General features: G+C 35.9%; 2 protein-coding genes across 10 annotated transcripts in view; both read left to right on the forward strand.

Moving 5' to 3' along the window:
- PLS1 (plastin 1) overlaps window positions 1-4,838 on the forward strand; it is a 104,185-nt gene extending 99,347 nt beyond the window's left edge. For both annotated transcript variants that reach the window (XM_041734577.1, XM_041734578.1), the window contains exons 15-16: window positions 2,709-2,833; window positions 3,064-4,838. In XM_041734577.1, the coding sequence (XP_041590511.1) occupies window positions 2,709-2,833; window positions 3,064-3,199 (261 nt within the window). In that variant the 3' untranslated portion in view covers window positions 3,200-4,838. The remainder of the gene's footprint in view (window positions 1-2,708; window positions 2,834-3,063) is intronic.
- A 2,590-nt stretch (window positions 4,839-7,428) lies between these two features.
- TRPC1 (transient receptor potential cation channel subfamily C member 1) overlaps window positions 7,429-24,499 on the forward strand; it is an 80,542-nt gene continuing 63,471 nt past the window's right edge. For 2 of the 8 annotated variants that reach the window (XR_005984582.1, XM_041734072.1), the window contains exons 1-3: window positions 7,771-8,088; window positions 17,308-17,462; window positions 23,941-24,042. Coding sequence is in view for 7 of the 8 variants with exons in the window: in XM_041734072.1 (XP_041590006.1) it covers window positions 7,914-8,088; window positions 17,308-17,462; window positions 23,941-24,042 (432 nt within the window). In the remaining variant the exon portion in view is untranslated. Of the gene's footprint in view, window positions 14,858-15,449; window positions 16,643-17,307; window positions 17,463-23,940; window positions 24,043-24,499 lie in introns of those variants that run through there. The other 6 variants (XM_041734070.1, XM_041734071.1, XM_041734073.1 and 3 more) reach the window with 6 other exon arrangements.

Raw genomic sequence — 24,499 nt, forward strand, 5'->3', positions numbered from 1 at the left:
TAAAAGAAGATGAGGATGTGGTATATCCATAACAATAATCTTAATTACCTTTATTGAGTTCTTTGTGCCACCATGCTAAGCACTTTACACAGTTTCTTTTAATTCTCTCAATAAGTCTATAAGCAAAAAGGAGAGCATTAGAAAAATTAAACAACATGTCCCCTTCATACAACTAACCATTGAGCAGAATAGCTGGATTTCACATCCAGATCTGACTGCAGGTTAAAAGCCAAACTGTAGTTCTGTGTCCCTGGATTTGACTTCAGCTCAGAGTGACATACTGCTCATTCATCTCATAAATATTCAAAGCTTACCTTGTATCAGGTTGCTTTGCTAGTCACTGTGGCTACATAATGCCCTCAGAGTGTTTACTTCAGGAAAGGAAGCAAAGAAGAAAACAGGAATCACTGTGTGGGGTGTCAGCGTACTATAATCAGCTAAGGGGAGTAGGAAGCACATGAGAGGGGCACGTGTTTTATAGAAACCTTAGCAGTTTATACTAACTCCTTTTGATAAATAAAGTTGAGTTTACTTCTGGTTCACCATTCAATATCCGTATGACCTTGGGCAAATTATTAATTTCTCTGTGCCTCCGTTTCCCCATATTTAAAATGGAGATATTAATAATACCTATCTTCTGAGTTTGTTATCAAACTAAATAAGTTAACACAATGTAAAGAGCTCAATAGTATCTGGACATTTTAAGGGCTCAGCACAAGGGGCTTACTACACTACTAGTATGGCAACATATAACGGGCATCATATGGAGAGGCTCCTCTTGAGCTTTTTAGAGAACTCTGGTTGCCACATCATTCCACTTCTATTTTTAATAATGACACAAAGAACAATGGCATGGAATGTTCTAATAGTAATGTGTATCAAATTAAGAGAGAGGGATGGGACAATTCGTTATCTTGAAAATCAAGCCAAACTCGAAGCTAATTCTTGAGTCTAAACTCAGAAAGACTTGAGCACCCTAGTTATTTTTACCCCTCTACTTCTACTTCCCCCCCAAAATCTGTTTCATAAAATGAACATTCCTGAAAGTAAAGAATATAAATTTTTCTAAAATTAATAAATGTAGTGGCTCATAGATCATGGCCCCCCAAAAAGTAAACTGTTACATTTCTTCACATGGCTTCAAATTGTTTTTTCAAAACTTTATTAATTTGTCTAGGAACTGTAGTATATGCTTTCATTTATATTAATATTCCCAAGAATCCTGTGACATTCTCATAGTAGTGGTTAGGGAAGGGTGCTTCCTTTTGGCTTTGGAAAACGGAAACCCAATTTAAAGTGGTTTAAACCAAAAGGAAAGGTACAGAATAGCAGAAATCCAGAGGTAGGGTAGATTTCAGTGTTGGTTGAGTCAGTAATTGAAGAATGTCATTCAGGACTGAGGCTTTTGTCCATCTCTGCTTTGCCATCTACAGTGCCAACTTCACTCCAAAGCTGGTTTTCCTTTTGATAATAGAATAACTGCTGACTGGGACAAAGGTTTCATCCTCTCATTCACATAGAGGGAGGAGGGTTGCTGGTTTTCCATAGCTCTTCCAGAAAATGGCAAGGGCCTCACATTAAATTAGGCCCAAATTAAATCACTGTGCTAATCAGATGGGATTACTCTGGTTCAGACTAATGTTTTTGTTCATCTAAGGAGTCTTTTTAGACATTTTCTTCCTAAATTCCCCTTCCCCTGAAATTTTAATGCTATGTATATTACTGATTTTAATGCACTGTATGCTTTATACATAAAGAGTAAGTTTATTACCCAACCCCCAGAATGCATGGCCTAGACTAATTCAGGATCACCCCTGGAGCTGTGGATGGGGTCAGCTTTCCTTGAAGCACATGTCCATGTGAGGGGGATATGGATACAGAGCAAAAATGTGGGTTCTGTTAGGATGGAGATAGTAGTAAGGAATGAGTAGATTCTGGGTAGGCAAGCAGCAATGGCCACTATTCAAGCTGAAAGAACAAGTAATTTTTTTTTCAAGTACTGGTAAGTGATAAAACAACTTAGACCAGGATTTCTGACTTCCAACTGAAATGGTCTATCCACTAGAATTTAGTTGTTCATTTTTAGTTCACCTTGGAGGTAACTTCAAAAATGGAGAGAATCTTGGGCATTACAGTCAGACAATTATGGGTTCAATTATTGGTTTTGTACCTACTGGTTGTGTGAACAAGTCACTTGAGCTCTATGAAATTTCACGTTCATCCTCTTTAAAAGAGGTTTTTAGGCAAATTAAACAAGCTGGACATGTAAAGCAACAAGGATAATGCCATTGTAAATGTTAGCTCCTTTCCACTATTATTTTCATTTTTCTTTCTCAAAAATTTTAAGTGAAGGCTTAGGAATCCATGGTCTAAGAAATATATTATTAGAATTTGCAAAACTATTAATTTAAAATCCATCTCCTATTCCCTTTCAAAAGTATTTTTTACAGAATGGATACTATAGTTAGCATACTTTAAGAATTATCACATCTGCAAGCCCTATTTGGGTATGGTGACAGCTCCACATTGTAAGCTCTGTAGACACCAAAGGAAAAACGTATTTTAAATGGTTTGTGAGGTAGGCTGGTTGCAGAAAAGCTGAGTGTTCACTACAAACTAAATTTATAATTTGCTCTCAGTTATATGGTTATAAACCAGTCTGCTTATGAAAATTAAAAGATGTTTATGAATGATTCTTTATTTTCTAGGACAAAACTATTAGCACTAGTTTACCTGTCCTAGACTTAATAGATGCCATTGCACCAAATGCAGTTCGTCAAGAAATGATCAAGAGAGAAAACTTATCTGAAGAGGACAAACTGAACAATGCTAAGTAAGCTTTTTATGGTTTAAATTAAAACACAGTGGCTCTTTAATTTTGTAAGTCCTTAGATAAGGTTACTATGTCTTTAACATTTTGAAGTACAGCTTATATGGGGAATATGATTTAAAGACTTGACTTTCTCATAAAGTTAATCTAATCAAAATATTTCATTCTTAACATATAGTAAGTGAAAACACAGTAGATAACAAATACTAAGATATTTTTCTTGTCTTTTCAAGATATGCCATTTCAGTTGCTCGAAAAATTGGTGCCCGGATATATGCCTTACCTGATGACCTTGTAGAAGTGAAACCAAAGATGGTTATGACCGTGTTTGCATGCTTAATGGGAAAAGGACTAAACAAAATAAAATAATGAAACATTTCATATGATTTTCTGCCACATTAAACACATTGAATGTCTCACAGTTTACAGAATTCTGAAATGTAGTGGGTATAAAACCAGAGATTATTTGTATGCTTAAACTAGTATAATTCATTAATGAATTTAGTGTCTTACTCATACTAGTTAGAATCTGTCAACATTTTTGGATAATACAACTAATTTACCAGTCAGTACTGATAATATGTTCATCATCAAGCTGATATTTCATAATTATTTTCATTTTCTGAAAGTCTTATTAAAACAAGACTAATTTATTCTTTTTCATGGTTCAAAAAAGATCAATATAAAAAAATTTTTTGCAGGTCCTGCTGTGCTTTGATTTTTGTGTGTGTGTTTGTGTTAATTTTGATCATAAATGTATTCAGAGTCATTATCCAAGTTATTTTATTTTTTTCTTTCAACTATGTGAACTTTAACTTTTCTGTAAATTTCTATATTGTCTCAAATTTTTAAGTGACAAGTATTGTTCATTAGCATTAAACGTTTTTATATATGAGAACTAACTCTTGAATAAACCCCAAAATACATTCTCTTATATAAGTATCAGGAGCTTTTTACTTAAAACTTAATTTTAACTGTACTTATATTTTATGTATGCTAGTTTGTAAGACAGCTTTAACTATGACATGCAGCATATATGTTGGTAGGCTGTTATTAGAGAAATATGTTTGTGTACATATATATTTTTTGAATCTGAACTACCCAGGTTTTCTGAAATGGAATGTATAACTGATTCAGTCAGCCAACCATTAAGTGTTTATTATAGTCCCACTATGTGTGTAACAACTTTTCAGTTCATAGATATTGGTATATGAAGAATTTCTTTTAGAACTATTCATTTTGGATGTGCATATAGTTATTTTTCAACTGGCTTCTTCCACATATTTATAGCAAAACATTGACTAGAGCATCTCAAGACACATTGACATTATACTGTTAGTTTCATATGACACATGTGAATTTTGATCTATACTGAAGACTAATTTAGAATATACCCACAGAATATCTTCAGCAGAAAGTAATACAAAGCTAATATTCAAAATAGAATATTTTCACATGTTTTTTCCACAGCCTCCTACAAATTGGCAGTGTTTGGTTAATGATTGTGTTACTTGGGAATAGCTAATCTTCAGACCTACTTTTGTGTGAATTTTTTATCAGTAGACAGATTCTGCTGCTAAAAATTGAATTCAGAAATATGTTTCCTCCATTTTTCCACCGTTAGCGTGAGTGAACAATACTGCTACACAACAAAAATGCTGTCACTTTATCTCAGTGTGAATGAGTAGTCTAAACTTCTCTTCTACCTATTGATTAAAACAGGTTGGTAAGAATGAGACTACTCATGTGTTTGGAATTTTTTAAGTGAAATCATCAATAGGTGGAACTTTGAAATATATTCTTCTACAAAAGTGTTTTCCTTTACTTTTATATTTTGATGATTGTTTTCTTAAATGAAGATTAAGATGTGTTCTTGCTCTAAGCTTAATCAATGTTTCCCCTTTGATTTTTTTCACCATTATATTTACTAAGTTATCTGATTTACATGAAATTTGGCACTTTAGTGTTCTTTTTCTCACAAAATATATTTAATAAAAACTCTATATACAAATGTGTCAATGTTCATTTCATTTAAAGAATACAGAACCTTGAAAATTAATCTATCATAAGTTTATTTTCCAGAAAAGAAAATAATTTTGTTTTAATCAGTAAAACAAAAAAATATTATTAGATTATTTTGAGGGAAATGAAGGTGGTTCTGTGGTTCTTTAGTATGGAGAATTTTAGTAAAGACCAACTGCATTATTTCTATAATTTGGTTTGTGCTAAAATACTTTGAGGGAATCAGTTTATTAACATAAATTTGTTATGATTCAGGTATGATGCTAGAAACATGGGGATTAAGTTGAGAAAAGTATAGACAGTTCTCTAACTTCATTAATCTTCTAGTGGAGAGAGATAATAAATAGGAATTTTAGATAGAGATAAAATGCAATAGGGGAAATCGTAAAAGAAATAGGCAAATGTGGCCTAAGAGTAGTGAGGGAGAGGCACAGAGTTTGAAGATGTATATAGGATCTGGTTTTGGGGGGGTTCTTTTTGTTTTTTTGTTTTGTTTGAAGTAGGCTCTGTGCCCAACATGGGACAACAGTTACATGCTCTGTTGACTGAGCCAGCCAGGCACCCCTGTTCTACTTTTTTGGGGGAATCTGTTCGACTTTTAATACCAGATCTGAATCTGGATTTTTTCTCTTCTCCAACTGAAGTTAATGGTCTTCTCTTTTGTACCTGCAGATTGGTGAGTTGCTTTGAGTAAAAGTGCTGCTTCTGAATCCTACAAGCCATTATTCATCATAATTCTATCATTAGTCTTACTGACACAGATGCACAATAAACCCATTATACAGGGGATGCTAAAATACCCCAATTTATGCTGGATAAAGTGTGTACCAGAGAGGCAAGAGAGAAGAAAATGCTGCTTCTGAGATGATTAAAAAAACTTCTAAAGAACAGGATACAGTTGCAACACTTACTTTGAAAAAGGGAAAGCCCTTTAATACTTTGCCTCCTAGAATTATCTAGTAAAGTAGGTTGGAATTCCCCTGAATCTAAGAAATTAATCTATCCCTTGTGGGAGTCCTTATGGATGAGAAATAATAAACCAAGAAGCTTGAAAGGACTGCAGATTAAAGTGGTTTTTATATTTTGAGCCATCTGAATGTTTACCTTCCAACACTCTGGAACTTTTGGATGGGTCAGGGTTAGAGCTGTCCTACTGAGTGAAAATTTTACTGGACTATGAAGAGTGTTTAAGTGAGCACACATCTTTGTTCAATGGTCACAAACTGACAACAATTTTGACATTCCACCAAATATGCAAACTTGGAAACAGGATAGAATGGAGTAGATTAATGATACATGATAAGAAAAACCTAAAATGATTCAATCGATAATCAGCCATTTTGAAGTAAACACATGATAATGTTTCGAAGGGTGGGCAATCTCGTCATCTACTTAAGGCCTCTTAAGATCTAGAGAGGACTGGGGATCTGCGGCTTAGTGCCTGCCTTCCATCCAGGGCTGGGCCCAGGGCCTGATCCTGGGGTCCCAGCATAGAGTCCCACATCCGGCTCCCTGCATGGAGCCTGCTTCTCTCCCTCTTCCTGTGTCTCTGCCTCTCTCTCTCTGTGTCTCTCATGAATAAATAAATAAAAATCTTTAAGAAAAAAAAAATCCAAAGAAGACTTTGAATGATGAGAAAGACATATTTGGGATATTTGGGAGTTAGTGCTGGCAAGAACAGAGATAGAATAAATCAACCCGAATAGGAAGTATTTACTTCCCTCAAATATAAGATAAATTTTCTGACGTAAAGTTTTGTATTGCCTTTTAAAACCTAAAGCACAGAGGGCACAATTTTGATTTTTGTATCGTTGTTGTGGGAAGCAGTTAAGTATTCAAGATAGAAGTTGCAGATTTACCTCCTAGATTTTAAAGGTGCAGAAATCTGCTTTAAATAAAATCTTGCTTTAAAAAAATTGTTCAAGGAAGTCATCCTGTGCTTCAGTTAGCGTTTGCCTAACACACTTCTTATAAAATCAAATTTATAAAAAAAATAAAATTTATAAATGTGAAGACACCGCCGGAATGACTGTAATTAGATTTTTAAAATGTGCCTATCCAACGGTTACACACGTCGGTGCACCTGAATTACATGCGAATAAATGTGTGACAGTCGTGCCAATTTTACAATCACCAAACAAGTTGTTGGAAAAAAAAAAAAAAAGGGCTGGAAATCGGCACAGCTGGCCCCAAACACACACACACGCGCCAGCCTAAGTGTACTGCGGGGCCAGGGTCCTCTCCTTTCTGCTTTGCCTGAAGGACACAAACGCGAAACAATTAGGCAATTCCACAGGGGATTCGACTAGGCGTTAGGTCGTCAGAGTTTCAAGTCACCGTGCGGGTGCGTGCTGTTATGCAGCAGGAGACCGCAGGGGAATTACCTCACGGCGGCAAGCCGGCTGTGGAGACGCACGCACGGTTCACGAGCCCTGGGCAACTGCAAGCCTCTCCAGGTTGCAGCCGGCCCGCGAGGAACGGGGGGCGTGGCACACGCAGGCCCCGCCCCCTGGAGGCCCCGCCCCCCGCCGAGCCCGCCCCGGTGTCGTCGCTGTAGCGGAGCGGAAGATGACGTGAGGGGAGTCGCGAACATCTCAAGGCGCAGCCGGGCCGGCGGCTCCCACAGCGCGGGAGCCCGACGTGCGCAGAATCGCTCTGGGAGCTCCTTTCCCACAGATCTCTCATCCTCCTCCCGGGCCGGGCCGCCCCCAGCGCGGCCCCTGCGGCTCCTGGCACGGCCCCGCGCTCGGCTGCCGCCCTGGCGCGCGCCACTCTGTCGTCCCCGGAGGGGCGCGGACCGGCTCGGCCCGGGCGCCGGCGGCTGGGGAGGGGGCGCTGGCCCCGGGGCCGCGCATGCGCCGCCACCAACCTGGGGCTGTCAGTGGAGGGCGAGTGCTGGCTCCGAGGGGAGGCGACGCCCTTCGGGGCCAACGGGCCGCGCGCTGAGGCGGCCGTGGGAACGACTCATCCCTTTTCCAGCCCTGGGGCGGGGCTGGGGTCGGGGTCGGGGCTGGCGGGGGCCCCGCCCCCGTCTCCTGGCCTGCCCCCTTCATGGGCCGCGATGATGGCGGCCCTGTACCCGAGCACGGACCTCTCGGGCGCCTCCTCCTCCTCCCTACCTTCCTCCCCATCCTCCTCTTCGTCGCCGAACGAGGTGATGGCGCTGAAGGATGTGCGGGAGGTGAAGGAGGAGAACACCCTGAATGAGAAGCTTTTCTTGCTGGCGTGCGACAAGGGTGAGAGCGAGGCCCCTTTCTCCACTTGTGGGCGCCCCTGCCCTCCGCACCCTTCACCCTCTCTCCCCAGCCTCCCCCTGGGGCGCTCTTTCCTCACGCGCCGAGCGCCCGCACCCGCCTCGCCCGCGGTCTCTCCCGCGGTCTCTCCCGGGCCCGGCACCGCCTCTGCGCCGGGAGTGTGGAGCCGGCGGGCGGGAGCAGCCGGAGGGCAGCCCTCGGGGCGCCGCACCTGGGGCGGCTCGTCCGGCCGTGGCCGCCCGCCGTGGGGTCGAGCGTTTAGGTAGCGACTCGCTGATCCAGACCCTGGGGTGCTGAGCGTCCGCCTCTGAAGGACCTGGGCTCCCTCTCAGAGCTGCTTTTCTTTTCTTTTCTTTCTGGGATCGCAGAGGGTTCGTATACTTCGGGACCTTCTAGTTCTAAAATTCCATGACCTTGCTCAAGGCTCCTCGTGTTCATGGGCTCCCACCTGGTTTCTCTTTTTCGTTTTCTTTAACCCCGTACTCGTATTATTAGCTCCAGTCACCCATTGCCTTGGTGTTCAGTGACTGTTGAATGGGGTTAGGTGATGTCAGTGTCCTAGGAGGAGAGAAAGATGGGACTGGAGAAATTATGCCGTAGAGACCAAACTTTTTTTTTTTTTTTTTTTTTTTTAATTTTGGGACGTTAGTTCGTGCATTTCATTGGAGAAGAAGGTTTATTGCTCCCGAGCCTACTCTGGGGAAAAAAAAATGGTCATGCAAAAAACAATTACAGGGCAAAACTGTGGAATGTATTTAATGTGTTTTTCTCCCCCCCCCCCCAGAAAAAAACCCAACAACAATTAGAAATCAATCACTTTTATGGCCATAATAAAATCTCTTCACTTAAGCATGCTTTCTGTTGATGCATATCATAAAAGGAATGGGAAATTGATTGCCCTAAGACGGCTTTTATTTCCCACATGTAAGGAAATGCTGTAATTTTCCTCTTTCTGAAGTTCTTAAGTTGCATTACAGTGGCCATGCTCACTTAGGAATACTCTGTTCAGGATCCTGCCAACTTCCAAATATAAACCCAAAGGGCGACTTACGCTGAAAAGATTAAGTACAGAGGATTTTTTTGTCTGTATGTATGTGTTTTTAGTAAATCACAGCCTCTCTAACCTCTCTTACTGCTTTTGAAATAGGATTTTATCCACACAACTTTTTGAAAACACATTAACATATAAACAGTCCACCTATGTCTGTTGTTAGACACTTTTATATTCTTATGTAAAAGGATTAAGTTATAGTATAAAAGCCTTTGTTAGACAAAGTCCAGCCTGGGCACAACTTTGATTAGTCTTAGAATTTAAGAACCAGAATATGTTTATACCCTCACAAAAGTCACTGTCTGTGGATTACATAAAATTACTTAATATTACTGACCTGAATTATCTGAGTTCTCTTCCCTCAAAAACTCTCTGAGTGGAGAAGGGACAAGGTTGTGTTGTACTAGAATGAGTAAGTGGCTGCTCCATCTACCCCAGCGTACTCAGCTGTGATTATTTTAAAGCAAACAGAAAGTATGTCAAGAAAGGGAATTTAATATTGCCGTCAAACTGAGGACAGAGGATTGTCATAGTGGAATGTGGTTGGAGAAAGTACTTGTATGGCACGTATATTTAGAATTGTTGCATAATCTAAGTCAAATGGAAGTTTTAATCTATGGTAGTTTTGTAGTCTACCTACTAGTGTCAGTTGAAATAGCTTCCTATTCTTCATCAGTTTCCCATTTTATAACATCATTAAGATCCTTGGAGAGGTTTACCTTTTGGAGATGGAGTGGAAAGTAAATATGCATTTTTTTTTGCCCTTCCATAAATTAAAAAATTTTTAATGAGTGAGATTAAATAGATATTTTCTCTTGCAGTTATGTTGAAATGAATTCTCAGCTTAGATTTGAAGAAATAGCTTAAATTACATATTTATGGTATACCTTTAGATTGAAAAAATAAATTTGAATTATAGCAGTATTTTTGTTTGCTTACCTATCTGTATTCACTAATATTGTTAAGCCTTTTTTAGTGTATTTCACTTTTAATCTAAAAGTGAGAAGTTTCTTGAAGTAGCTGTAGCTTCCACTATTACATTGGAGCATTCATCAAACCAAATGACAAACATTTGCTAAAACAGCCATTAGGGTAGAGTGTGTATGCTTTTCATAGATTTCATTTTATCCTGACAACCCCATAAGCCAGATCTGTTGTTATACTTATTTTACAAATGAGGAAAATGAGGTTTAGCAAAATTTTAAAATCACTTTGCTCAAGGTTACATTAGCTAGGTTGTGGTAGAACTCAGATCTATCTTGAGCCTGTACTCTTAGCCACTATGTTATACTGATCTAGTTGTAGTTGAATGAATGAAAATCATTTGTATTAGAAAAAACACATCCAAATTTGGATTTATTAGTTGGAGATTAAACTCTATGCACTCTATGAATGCTTTGTAAACCTTGATTCCGTGGATTATATTTATCCAATAAAAGTAAAAAGCTTTAATAGCACTAGAACAAATCCACACTAGAATATCTATGTTTCTCATCCTTTTCATTTAGCAATCATACTGTACATGTAGTTTCTAATATATTCCATTTAGGGAGAGTTCCTAAAGCAAAAATTATGGAGATACAGTATGTGTATGTTAGTGGATGGGTGTGTGTAGATAAAGGAGTAAGTAAAGAAAAAAAGTAGGAAAGAAAAAGATTTTATGTTTGATTTTATTGTTTGTATAGCTAGCTTTTCTGAAAAATGAGCTCGATAGATCTAGGCAAGTGCTGATCTCCTGGTAGTGGCTACTTAATAGTGGCTGTTATCTTGAAGTAGGTCAGAATCACGTATCATTGGTTCTTTTCTTTGTATAAAATTTGGAGGAAAAAGTGAAAGTTCCTATACTAGTGACAATCAAGTTATGTTCTCTGCCCCCACCCAAGTAAAATTCTCAGAAAGCACATTCATATTCTTTATAAACCTAGAACACTGCAACTCAGAGGTAAAAGATAACTGAAACAAGAGCTGGGTATTTTATGAAATATTCAGCAGGGTTCTTATCACCCACCTCTTTCTTCTCTTGTTGAGAATTAATATGATAATGAGCCATATTTATTTGTGGGAGCCTGTGGTTTATTCAGGCCTGCTGGGTGAAGAAAGAGTTAATATATTTGTTTAGAGAGCCCTTGAACTAAGTATAGTTCATGTTAATTCACCCCTTTTCATAGATGGTAGCTTTTAGTGTACATTCATGAGCTAAACCTATATTAACCCTTCGCCGATGGTCCGTTCTTGTGCAGAAAAAGGAAATGATGAAAGGGTTTAGTCTGGATTTAGGCCCTGCCAACTCTCTATGAAGGGCATTTTTCAGGAAATTCTATTTGCAATTAGTAAGTCAGGATGCTCTTTTTGAAATTTCAGCAGGGGGACCAGGAGGGATGGAGAGAGCTACCCTAGGCTCAATCTAAAGTCTTAAAGCATCTTTGTAGTATGATTTGCTGCATTGTGTGGGAGGGTGTTTGATTTCCTGCATGAACTTTGTATACCTTTCGGCTAAGCATGCTTTTAAAATGAGCAGCGCATCTGGGAGAAGTAATACTAAGCTGCCATTTTTTTTAAAGCTACCATTTTAATAACACTTTACTTAATATATTTAATGGGACTTTTTAAAAGTCCCATTTATTTGATGTAAACTGAAGTTTTTATATAAACTGATAAAGGATATAAACTAAAATTTTATACAATTTACAACATCACTGAATTGGATCTCAAGTCATAGACTGATTACAAAATAAACATTGCCTCTAATTTTTTTCTAATAGATACAGGAATATACTGTTAATAGTTTTAAATTTGTCAACTAATTTACTATAAAAAAAAGCATCACCTTCTATGCTGTAAGTATAATTTTTTCCTACAGCAGAGTGAATCTTTGCTCCTTTGCCAGATGATATTCATTATCATGAATAGTCTTCATTAACAGTCATAAATGACTAAGAAGTTATAGTAATAATTGTCTTTTGTTTTTTCAAAAATATTCAAACATACCATGTTTCTGATTATCTTTAATTTTTAAGGTTTCACTTATAACTGATTATAAAACATTGGGGTTTATGAGAAATACTGGGCTTTTTGCACATTTGGGTAAAACTATGTTTTTAAATCATCTTCACTATAAAAGTTGTAATTTTTTTTCTTTTTAGAATTTGATTCAAACTATTTAAATTTAGTATAGAGTTAACATTTTTAATCAGTATTGTCACTATTTGTATTTATAGTCCAGCACTAAATTTGTTATCTTTGTATTTTTTTACTTTGTTATTCTTTTTCCTTTTAATAATAAAATCTTTTTTTAAAGTGTCTTCAGGAATAGTCCTATTAGAATGCTGCAGTTGACACATACAAAAAAGTTTGTTATAGAAAATTGGTTTGAAAAGCTTTACAAATTTTTTTGACAGATAAATTCTCCCATACTTCACAACTAACTGAAAATTTGGATACTATAAAATTAAACTGATCAACATTAATGCTCCCATTTTAGCAATACTGAAATCTACCATCATATAGCAGAAAGTAAAATAAGATGCCAATGAAGAAATGATGGAATCATCTATTCTTAATTGGTATTGTAACATTTCTCCACTATATTTCTTAAGGGTTTATCGCAGTTGGCCACGTTGAATTGGTTGCTAAAGATTTACGAGATTACCATGGTGCTTTATGTACTATTTCATTTTTAAAAATCATTTAGGACTCACTACATTGATTTCATGCCTTCTGGTGGGTTGCAGCCTGCATTTTGGAAAACATTGGTCTAGGAATATAATGAGTAAACAGGACAGTTGCTCAATGTTAATAGAGAATGGTAGCAAAGCTCAAGTTTCATAGGGCTTAGTAAGCCACAATAAAAATTTTGGCAGGTATTTTAGGTGTGATGGAAAATCTTAACAATCATCAAGATTTTTGGGAATTGGATGATCTCAATTTAAAAAAAAAGATCAAAAAAAAAAAAAAAGATCATGCTGGCTGCTGGGAGGACAATGGATTTAAGGGATGGAGCTAGAGCAAGGTGGGCAAACTAGCATGCAAGCCAAATCCTCACCACCTGTTTTCTAAAGCCTGTGCACTAATAATAGTTTCTACATTTTCATTTTAAATGATTTGGAATAAGTCAAGAGAAGAATAATATAACATGAAAATTATATGAAATTTGAACCGTAGTGTTCACAAATAAAGTTTTATTGGAACTCATTTGTGTACATATAGTCTGTGGCCACTTCTGTGCTGTAAAGGCAGACTTGAATATTTGCCACTGCGATAGTATGGCCTGTAATGCCTGAAATATTTACTGTATGGCCCTTTATAGAAGGACGGTGTTGACCCTTGTAATAGAGTATTAGCACCTATTTCAGTAAAGAGTCTATTACAAAGTCCAGGAAAGAGATGATAGTGGTTTTGACTGTGGGTAGCAGTATACATGGATACAAGTGGATGAGTATGGGAACTATTTTGGAGAAGGGGCTGAGAAAGCTTGCTATTGAATTGGTATACTAGTAGAATTGATTGAAAAAGTTTATTTTTCCTTCCCCGAAAAAAGAACCATCTAGTCAAAAAGTAAACAGATTATGTTGCATTTCCTTTTATATATTACATTTTAAAAGACGGAAGATTTATGTAACTCTTAAAAAGCAACTTCCATATAAAATGAAAAGCATTCATATATTTGTCTGACATAAAAAGGCATTTAAATTGTAATCCTTGCTCTATAACTAGCTTCTTGCTATGTATCTTAAGCTTACTAAACCTCTTTCTACATGATGCACTCATCCTAAATATTAAGACTGTTCTGGGCTTAACAATATAGCACATTGTTTTAAATGGCTTGCAAATGTAAACTTAGGTGGAATACTTAAAAACCACTCTAGTTTTCTTTAGGTTCTGTGGCTATAGCATGTAATTTTTCATTTGCATAAGTGTGTCACCTGTGGCAGGGTGAAACTTTTTATTATTTTTAGGGATGAAAATTACTTATTTCGTTTGTTTTTTAAGTTTCCTTCTCTCCCCCCCCCCCCCTTGAATAGTCTCCTGACTGTAATGGAAATAATAATAATAATTTGTCTTTGAAACCTAAAGTTAGAGTATCTGGCATTTGTAATACAATTACCCTTTAAACAGCAATCTAAAGTTTTAGCACATGGAGCAGTTGTTTCTTTCCATATGCTATACCTGAAATTTATAAAAAATTTTTAAGAGTTGTATTTATACAATTCTTTATACTTTTCTGTCTCTGGCAAATGACTGACTAGATAATCTGAAAACCCTTCTGCTTCAAATCACCTAAAAATGCCAGCTAACATATAACAAACATCCATTTAAATGAACAGCTGAGCTTTCAAGAAATTAAGGAAACACTTAACATATAACAAACATCCATTTAAATGAACAGCTGAGCTTTCAAGAAATTAAGGAAACACTTATGATCCAAAAATGAGGAAAAGACTGAAAAACAGGAATATGTGAGCTAACATTTTGGCTGTTCTGTGAATGGGGCAGGAGTTAGTTATTGGTCCAGGCATTATAGGGATTTGAATTTCAATGCCCATATGGAAACAGGTTACAAGGCGTTGAGTTTGTACAAAGTAGGAAATTAGCACAACATCTATGCATAAAATCAAGATCCTTAACGCACTGTACCTGCAGCAAAGAGGTTTATGAAGAAAAGAACCCATCCACTAGCACTGGGAGACTACAGAGAAACTCGTAAGTAAGAATTTGCAGCTGTAGTCTTGTTTCCTTTTGGCTTGGAGTTTAATATTACCTACTTGATCTGTGAAAATGTAAACTGAGAAGTAAATATAAAAAGAATTGATGGGATTGCAAAACCTCTGAATTATCCAGAAGAAGCAAACATAAAACATCCTTGATGTTTTCAAACTAGGCTGCCAGGATTCCCACAGTGAAGCTGCATGAAGAGGAGTTTGAAATGCCCAGTTAAAAATTCAGAAGACCCTCACCCATTCTCAAGAATGGGCCAGTAAACACAATTACATCCCTAAGGCCCTCAGATAATTATCATATAGAAATAAAAAAATAAGTGTTTTTAAAATTACTAAAATCTTAAATGAAAAAAGATTTGGAAAGGAATCCAATAAAACTTAAGTAAAAAATAGTCATTAAAAAAATGAATGGGTTAAGGGGATCCCTGGGTGGCTCAGCGGTTTGGCCCCTGCCTTTGCCCAGGGCACAATCCTGGAGCCCTGGAATCGAGTCCCACGTCGGGCTCCCGGGCTGGAGCCTGCCTCTCCCTCTGCCTGAGTCTCTGCCTCTCTCTCTCTCTCTCTCTCTCTCTCTCTCTCTCTCTCTGTGACTATCATAAATAAATAAAAATTAAAAAAAAATAAATAATAGAATAAGAAATAAGTGGGAGATTTGAAGAAATTATCAAGAATACAGGAGAGAGAGGAATAATAAATTTTAGAGACAAAGAAGTTGGAATGAGATGATCCAACATAATGTTTAATAGAAGTTCGAGTAGAAAAAAGTAATATGGAGACGAAGCAATATTTGAAGAGATAATAATGGCTGAAAATATTGCAGAATTTATGAAGGGCAGAAATTCTTGGATTCAGAAAGCCCAGTGAGTCCCTAGGTAAATAAAAAATTAGTCCTCACCTAGACACTAGCATTCTCTTACCACTAAGAGGTGAAATAAACTCCCCTGAAATAAGGTTTTAAACATTTATTTTCTGGTAAGAGTGCTAAATTTTCACTGGTCTGTTTGTATGTTCACTATTAGTTCAGCTTGTAACTAAGAACTTTGCTTTGTGAAGTGTTTGATAAGTTTTTGTCATAGAACAAAAGTGTCTAAATATTAATTAGTGGTGCTGTGAGGAAAATATTTCTTTTTGTGACTAATTTTCTTCTTGAGGGAACTAAGGAAATATACCATCAAAAAACTACCATTCAGCTTCTTCCAAAATGTGTGGGGACTTTAAAGTCACTGGTTAAAAGTAGTAGTAAATTTATTAGAAGTTTTAACAAAAATCTGTTATTTTTCCTTCATATTCACTCATTAGTTCCGTTTTAGGGTTCTTTCTACATCATGAAATTATTCATTTCTTTTTCCTTGGTTTGACTCTGATTGTTCTTTTCCTGTTTATTATTCGTAGACTTTTAAGGAACAACTATATTTGCAAGTCATTTAAAATGGTTTATCATCTTAATGTTTCAAAAGTTAAATGGAGTAAAACAAAACCACCTTGGTTTATTTATTTAGCACTTCTCTTTTGATTTATTCCACCCAATTACTGCACTAGCTGGTCAACAGACAAATACAGTGGGCACTGGGTGAAAATGATAGCCTTCGTACTTAGTCTCATTTTCCTCCACGGGTCAGCTGTTTTGATGTAGGCAGTCTGGAGTTAAGCAGAAGGTAATCTGTATGCTCCTGACAGGTCAAACTTCGCTTTGAAATATTCTCTCTTCAGCCTTTACCAGCATTGATCCTAGTCCTGCCTTGGAGTTTTGTGAGCTAAATATTCCCTGGTAATGTAAACAGGTTCATTAATGAGATAAGGGGTGTGTGTGTGTAGGTATGTGTGTATGTGTGTGAGGTGTGTATGTATGTATGTGTTGCGAGAGTAAGGAGGAGAGGAAAGGAATTTCTGGCATCCTTCCCTCTTACTGTGTATACCTACTAGTATGTATACATTCACACTGCTTTTCCAAACTAGGTTTTCCCCTGTAAAACCACTTCTTACTAGCCTCTGCTTATTATTAGATCTTATTTTTAACCATTGTTATGTACCATTAAATGTGTTTACATATTTGAGATGTAAAACTTAAATCCTTTATGCTTCTTGTTTTTCTAGTTTTCCAGTCTGTACTTTTGGACATTCTTTATTGCTTTAAGTATCTTCTAAAAATTTCTCTCCTTATAATCAATCAGTTATGAATTTTAAACTAACAACTTTTATTTCAAACTGCACATTTAAAATTTTTTCTACTTTTTATGTTTGCAACTGATGTACCTACTATTTTTCAGGATAAAGTTTTCAGCAGGAAATGTTCACATTTTCTTTGTACATTTCCATATACAAAAATGAGTTTAGGGTTCTAAATTTTCTTTTAAATCAACAGGCTAAGTTTTTACAGTCATTCTTATTTAATATGTCTTAGATATTAAATTATGTTTGTATATTGTTATTTAGGTGACTATTATATGGTTAAAAAGATTTTGGAGGAAAACAGTTCAGGTGACTTGAACATAAATTGCGTAGATGTGCTTGGGAGAAATGCTGTTACCATAACTATTGAAAACGAAAACTTGGATATACTGCAGCTTCTTTTGGACTACGGTTGTCAGGTACAAGGCTAGATAATTCTATCCAGTAGCTTCTAAGTACTGTTAGATATGCCATGTTTTCTTCTTTCTTTCTAGTTTCCTTTCATCTCCCCTTCCTTTTTTCCTTCCTTTTTTTTCCTTATCTTTCTTTCACCCTTTATTTTGTCTTGAGCCACTAAAAGTTTTAAAAACAAACCCAAAAAAAGCCTTTTTAAGAAAGTATGTTTTGACTTGATTTATCTTTTCTCTCCCAATTTTTACTTTTTCCTCCCTTAAGTGTTTTATAACAGCTCACAGAGGTAAATTATCATGACTTACTAAAGATGACTGTTTTTGTTACTTATGATATTACTATTTATGTTATATATCTAAAAATAGTACAAGTGTTCTGGAAGTGTCAGGGGAACAGGTTGTTCTGTGGCTCATGTAATTTACAAACATAAGAACAAAACACTCCTGACTCGCAATGTAATTTTCACTTTGATTTTGGTTTTCTTTTGTGAAATTTTTATTAATTTTTTCTTTTTGTCTGAAGTTTAGTGTTTACAATTAAAGATGAATACATTTTTTTTAACTGGAAAATATAGACCTTTCTGTTTGTCTTCCTGTCAGTTCAGGTAGAAAAGCAGGCATGCATGTAAGTCTTGAAAGAATTCAGTCGAGATTCTGAAGGAAATTTAATAATAATATTTTTCTTTTCTTTTGGGTTTACTTATGATGGAAGCACATGAATTCCAGCACTTTCCTTTTCTTTTCTTTTTTTTTTTTCCTTTTCTTTTAAATAGCATGATTGCTCTGTTGTAGCTTCAAATTAATGAAACTTTTTTATTTTGAGTGGCACCAGGAAGCACTCACAGAAAAATTTCAAAATATAAGTAGGTTAGTTCTATGTGCATTTTAATTGTGTGCATATATATATGCGTACTGTCTCTATGTACACTATTTTTTTTTCTATGTACACTATTTAGAGTAGAAAAAGAAATTGCCTTCTCAGCAATTTCAGTTATCCAGAACATCACTGAGAACCAGAAAGTAAAAAAAATCTCTGAGCAGTAGCTGCCATGAAGTTTCCCATTTATGAACTTTAGTTATAGGAGTACTGGAGCCCTGCTTCAACTTTAACAAGCTTCAATACTTAGTCTTTAATCTATAGAGAATTAAAGGGGCAAGAGAGGCATGAGGGCTGCAGTGAAACAAAATGAGATACAGTACTTCTGACTCTTTTTAATAAAGAGGTCAACAGCATTACATATCTCATGATCTCTGAGTGAGTTGTATGTTAGAATGGTAATTAATGTTTATAACAATGGCCAGAGCAAGTAAGGAAAAGTTAAATTATATTCAGTACCTATTGTTTTAGAAGAAAGAAGAATGTGTATAGTACTTCTGAAAGCAGAAAACTTCCATCAAAATAGTTTAAATTTCAAAGTTAAACACTTAAAGGCATAAGCTTCAGTTACCTAGAAAATAAGGGTATAAAGAAAGTTCCTAATGATTCTGGATAAATGAAGTATTATGGTATAATCATCATTTTTGTCTTTTTACATATATGATCCTATGTATATAATAATTCTGCGATATACATTGTTCTTTCTCATGGTTCCTGATCATATTTGAACATCATAGCCAGTCTATATAAATGTTACATTTTATAGATCAGAAAACTGAGGCTCATAGACTTTAATGAATTGCCCAAAGTTCTAAAATAAGTGAGGGTAGAGCTAAGATTTGAGCTTTATCTTCTGACTGCAAATCCCATGCTCTTTCCAATTCACTGTGCTCTGTCTCAGGTTACTGCTGTCTAACCTATCAGTCAACAGTTGTCCAAGGCCTTTGGGTGTGATTGTGGAAATGAATAAGTAAAACATGAGTTCTGTACTAACGGATATTAAAACTAAGTTGATAAAGTATTGTTGACCCTTGAACAATACAGATTTGAACTGCATGGGTCCACTTATATGTGGATTTTTTTACAATATAGAACTGTAAATATTTCCTCTTCCTTAATGATTTTCTTAATATTCTCTTCTCCAGATTACTTTATTGTAAGAATATAGTATATAATACATATAACATACACAGTATGTGTCAATTGACTATGTTATTGGTAAGGCTTTGATCAATAGGAGGCTATTAGTAGGTGAGTTTTGGAGGAAGAATTTCAATTATATGGGGGGTGGGTACCCCTAGCCCCTGCGTTGTTCAAGGGTCAACTGTGTACATGTGAATTTCAAACCAATTAAATAATGCAGAAGTGTATTTGATAAGTGCTGAGTGGTAATAATACTTGACCCTTGTATATTACTTTGAGGTTACAAAGTGCTTTCATGTATTTTATCTTATGTTATACTAGTGGCTATCAGTGGGACAATTTTGCTTCTCAGGGGACATTTGATAATTTCTGGAGACATTTTTGGTTCCACAATTGGGGGATGGATCACTACTGGCATCTAATGAGTAGAGGCTAAGGGTGGTGCTAAACATCCTACAGTACACAAGACAGCGTCCACAATGAAGAATTATCTGGCCCCAAATGTCAATAATGTCACTATTGAGAAAACATGTTTTATACTTAAACTTTTGTACTTTACAGTAGATGTTTTGGAAGCAGAAAAGAGAAGTTTACTGTGGATTGAGCTATCAAGTTTTCATGGAAGAGTGTCAGTTGAGCTCAGCCTTCGAACATTAATAATTGCCAATATTTATATAGTGTTACTGTGTGCCAGGAACCTTAAATATATTCACTTCCTTAACTCTCACAACAGCCCCATGCGGTACTATTATTATTTCCATATTATACAGAAGGAAACCAAGGTACAAAAAGTTAAGTAACTTGACTGAAGACACTCCACGAATAGCAGACCTGGAATTAGAACCCAAGTTCTGGCTCCAAAATCCATGCTTTTACCTCCTACCCAGAACTATTCTCAAAAATGTGTAGATAGCTCCAGCACAGGGGATGCGAGGAAGGATGTTAACAAAGGCATGAGCAATGTATATTTTTGAGACAATGAGATGACTTAGCCTTTTTTTTTCTTTTTTTTAATCTACGATAGTCACACAGAGAGAGAGAGAGAGGCAGAGACACAGGCAGAGGGAGAAGCAGGCTCCATGTACCGGGAGCCCGACGTGGGATTTGATCCCGGGTCTCCAGGATCGCGCCCTGGGCCAAAGGCAGGCGCCAAACCGCTGCGCCACCCAGGGATCCCCTGACTTAGCCTTTTGAACAAAATATTTGGGTTTGATAGTAGTGGGAAATATCTGGAAAAATAACTAAAACAAAACTAATGAAAAGGACCTGAATGCCAGGCTAAGAAATTTGGGTTTATAGACAGTGGGGTCATTAAATGAGTTTTGAGAAAGGATGTGATGTGTCCAGTGATATTTTAGGAAAAGAGTTCTAGTGATTGTGTTCAGTATAGATTGAGAAATGGAAAGTGGAGAAAGCTATAGCTTGAGTGAGCAGTTTTTATAGTAATCTAGATATGAAGAGGTTAAACCTGAACTATAGTAGCTATAAGAGAAAATAATGGCAGATGTGAAAGATGTTATGAAAGAAGAATTGATAGAACTTAGTATTTAAATTTGGAGGGGAGAATTGAAAAGCAGACCAAGATAATTTGGAGATTTTAAACATAGGTGGTTGGGAAAAGGATGAAAGAAAAACAGGAAGTTAAGTCAAGGTTGGGGCAAAGAAATGTGAATTTAGGTTTTAGCTTTGTTTATTTTGGGGATATCAGGCAGTCTACAGATGGAAATTATATCTCTAGGGAGAGATCAGGCTGGAGAGATACGGCAGTCATGGGGACACAGGATTATCACCTGCATCATAAAAGTGGTTGATATTACAGAGGAGAGTCAATGGCTGGTGCTGATTTTTTCTCAGGGAACATCTACATTAATAAAGGCAATAGAAGGAAAGAGTTCGATTAAAGGAGTTAGGGTAGCAGCATTGTGAAAACCAAAGGAGCAGTTTTAATATGTTGCTTAGAAATCAAAGAAAATGAAGGGGTAGGAAAGGCCATTGAATTTTGAAACTAGCATCAGTAAAGTTAGAGAAAATGATCTGCATGAGTTTGGGAAGTTTTACAGAGTGAGAGGAAGAAAAGTTGAGTGGTAAGAGAAAGACAGGATCAGGTCAAGATAGCAAAGAATGAGGAAGTATTTCATATTTTGGGAGATGGAGGCTAGGACTGATATTTCTGTAAATGAAGGCCAAGTTCTTATAGAAGTCAGAAGAGTACCAAATAGAATACCAAGGTAGAAAACTTAGCTTTGGAAAGGAAATAAGAAGCTTCTTACTCTGAGCCTAGAGGAAAGAGTATGGGAATTGTTGAGAAGACATTTTCCAAGGTGGGAAGGAATATAGCAAGCAACCTCATTAATACACAATAAGTATATATGTTGAATAAATTTTAATAAGGGATGGTCATATTTGTGAGAAAATGAGAAGCAAAACTAATGAAGACATTTTGTCCTATAGATATTTTAAAAATAATATAAAACTTTTTTTTCATTCAGAACTTCCTTTGATTTATATTCCATTTGTGCAGAATAAGTTAATGGTAACTCCTTATTTACATGACTTTTTTACACAAATATTTTTATACCTGAAGCTTATCCTTTTAAGCATTGAAAGATTTAATATGAATCTTTCTTTATTCTTCACTAGTGTATCTGAATATAATTTAATTTTACCATGTGGGTATCTTTGAGAATATAATTCTTTTACTTTGCTTTGTGTAATCTGAAACTATTAACATGTTTGTCCTTCCATTAAATTGCTTCTGACTGCTCTGTATTGATAGTTGTTTTGCTCTACTGATATTTTATCTTTTCAGTAGTCAGCTTTTAGCAATTTTTTCTTCATTTCTTTCTACTTTTTTAGTTTCCATTTAGCTGTTTCCTTATTCAGTAAAGACCTAACGAATACTTGGGAAAGCCAGTTATCTGTCATTTATAGACAACACTAAGTCTGTGGTTGACTTCTGGGAAGTAGTGCCCATAAAGTTAGTGACAGCTCAACACAGTTTTTTGTTTGTTTGTTTGTTTGTTTTTTTAATTTACAGTTGGATCCATGGCTGTGTTTCAGACAGTTGGAGTTGACTGGTGTTTTGACTTAGAGAGCAGTGGCATTACTGTAGTTAGGTTTAAAGGTTAAAATTTATCATAAATGAAATGTTTAGTAGTAATGAACACATAATTCTTTTTGTTTGCTTCACCTGACCAAGTATAGTAAAAATTGAAGAGAAATGTTTGCAAAGCAGAGGAATAATGGTGCTAGAATTAAAGAATAGGCTACAGCCCAGTGAACCCTAAAAGTTTTAAGGGATTAAAAAAAATAAATTTCTCAATGGGGTGGGGAGTTTTTCCTATGGGAATACATAAGCAGTTCCTAGTGGTTGAATGTGGCCCCCAATTCTTTCTTTGGGGTAGTTAGGCCTATTTTTAGATATCTAGATAAAGTCTGTCCTTTTTAGTCCTCTTTTTGACATCTAGATAAAGTATATGGAAGTTTTATTCTTTTCAACTCCAAGAATACTAAAGATCTGATATAGTTTCATTTTCAAGAGAGAATGTTGATGTAAATGGTTGTTAAAGATTATAACAGTTCTTAAAATATACAGATTGAAAATAATCAGGATATTTTCTTAGGTTAAATTATTATTTATCTCCTGTTTTCCTTCTGCCTTTATGGTTTTCCTTAAAACAAAACAAAATAGAACAAAACAAAAAGAAACCCAAAAACCTGATGTTACAGTTGCCAAGTATCATAATAGAACTGTAGACATTGTTACAGTGTTGGAAAGTCCCAAATGCTCAGCTTCTATTTACTTTTTCCTCCTGTCAAAGTTAGAGTTTCAAAATGAGCTATAGTTTGGGAGAAAGCTATAAAGTCACTTCTCCCTATTGCCTCTAAGGACATTGGTAGCCTAGTTTTTTGCAGCTTTTTGCTTGATAAGATTGCTAATATTAATGTCAAATTTGAAACATTTCAGTCAGCTACGTATATTTTAAAGTTGAGATCAGAGGGCTCCCCTTAACCTCATGGTTGCATTGATGATCATTTTTATTAGGTTGACTATAATCCTTTACTCATAGTAAGAGTTCTTGGCAATTCCTTTAATAGATCTGGAATGTTAAGATTTTTTTGGTTCAAAGATCAAAAATAAAGGCCTTGGAAAAAAAAAATCAGCTTTAAATACTCCATGGATCACACTGTTCCATTAATAAACCCTTCTAGCAAACATTTGTTTATTTATTTTTTTTACTAGCTTATGCAGTGAAACCAGGACAGAAATTTGTGTGTGTTATGGTACACAAAAATAAGGCTAAGTCAAGCAAATGTACTATTTGGACAGTCTACATTTTTAAAAATTTAGTATTACTGTACATAATACAGTTTAAATTTAAAGATAGTTTTATTTATGAATTAGTGAAAATAAATAGTTTACCTTTTTATCCTCCATTTTCATTTTTAACCTTTTTTTTTTTAAAGTCCGCAGATGCACTTTTGGTGGCAATCGACTCTGAAGTAGTGGGAGCTGTTGATATACTACTTAATCATCGACCAAAACGATCATCAAGACCAACTATAGTAGTTAGTACTCTTAAATATTTATTAATTTGGATTTTTAAACCAAATATATCTCCTGCCCCATTCCCATTTTTTCTTCCCCCAAATTTATTTTGTTTTAAAGAAATAGATTTTTTTAATCTGTAAAATATTGCCTTAAAGTAAGTAGACACTTGCAATAATAATTAATTTTGCTTTCAGGACACCTTTTTAAAATTAGTGATATTTTCATAAATTTGTCAGTGTGGACGAGTATTTTTAGTTTCGAGCATTCTATAGGTTAGGTTGGAAGTACAGATTAGCTTCCAAATGGAGTTAGGAATTAAATATAAACAATGAAACCATAAAACTGGAAGAAAATATAGGTGAATGTTTAACTGATTATGAGTGGAAAGACTTTCTAAACATAAAAACAAAGAACAAAAATCATAAAAAGCAATGGCACAGCCTTTGGCTAGATAGAAATTAAATTTCTGGAGTT

This window comes from Vulpes lagopus, chromosome 19 (genome assembly GCF_018345385.1).
Source record: "Vulpes lagopus strain Blue_001 chromosome 19, ASM1834538v1, whole genome shotgun sequence".
Lineage (NCBI taxonomy): Eukaryota > Metazoa > Chordata > Mammalia > Carnivora > Canidae > Vulpes > Vulpes lagopus.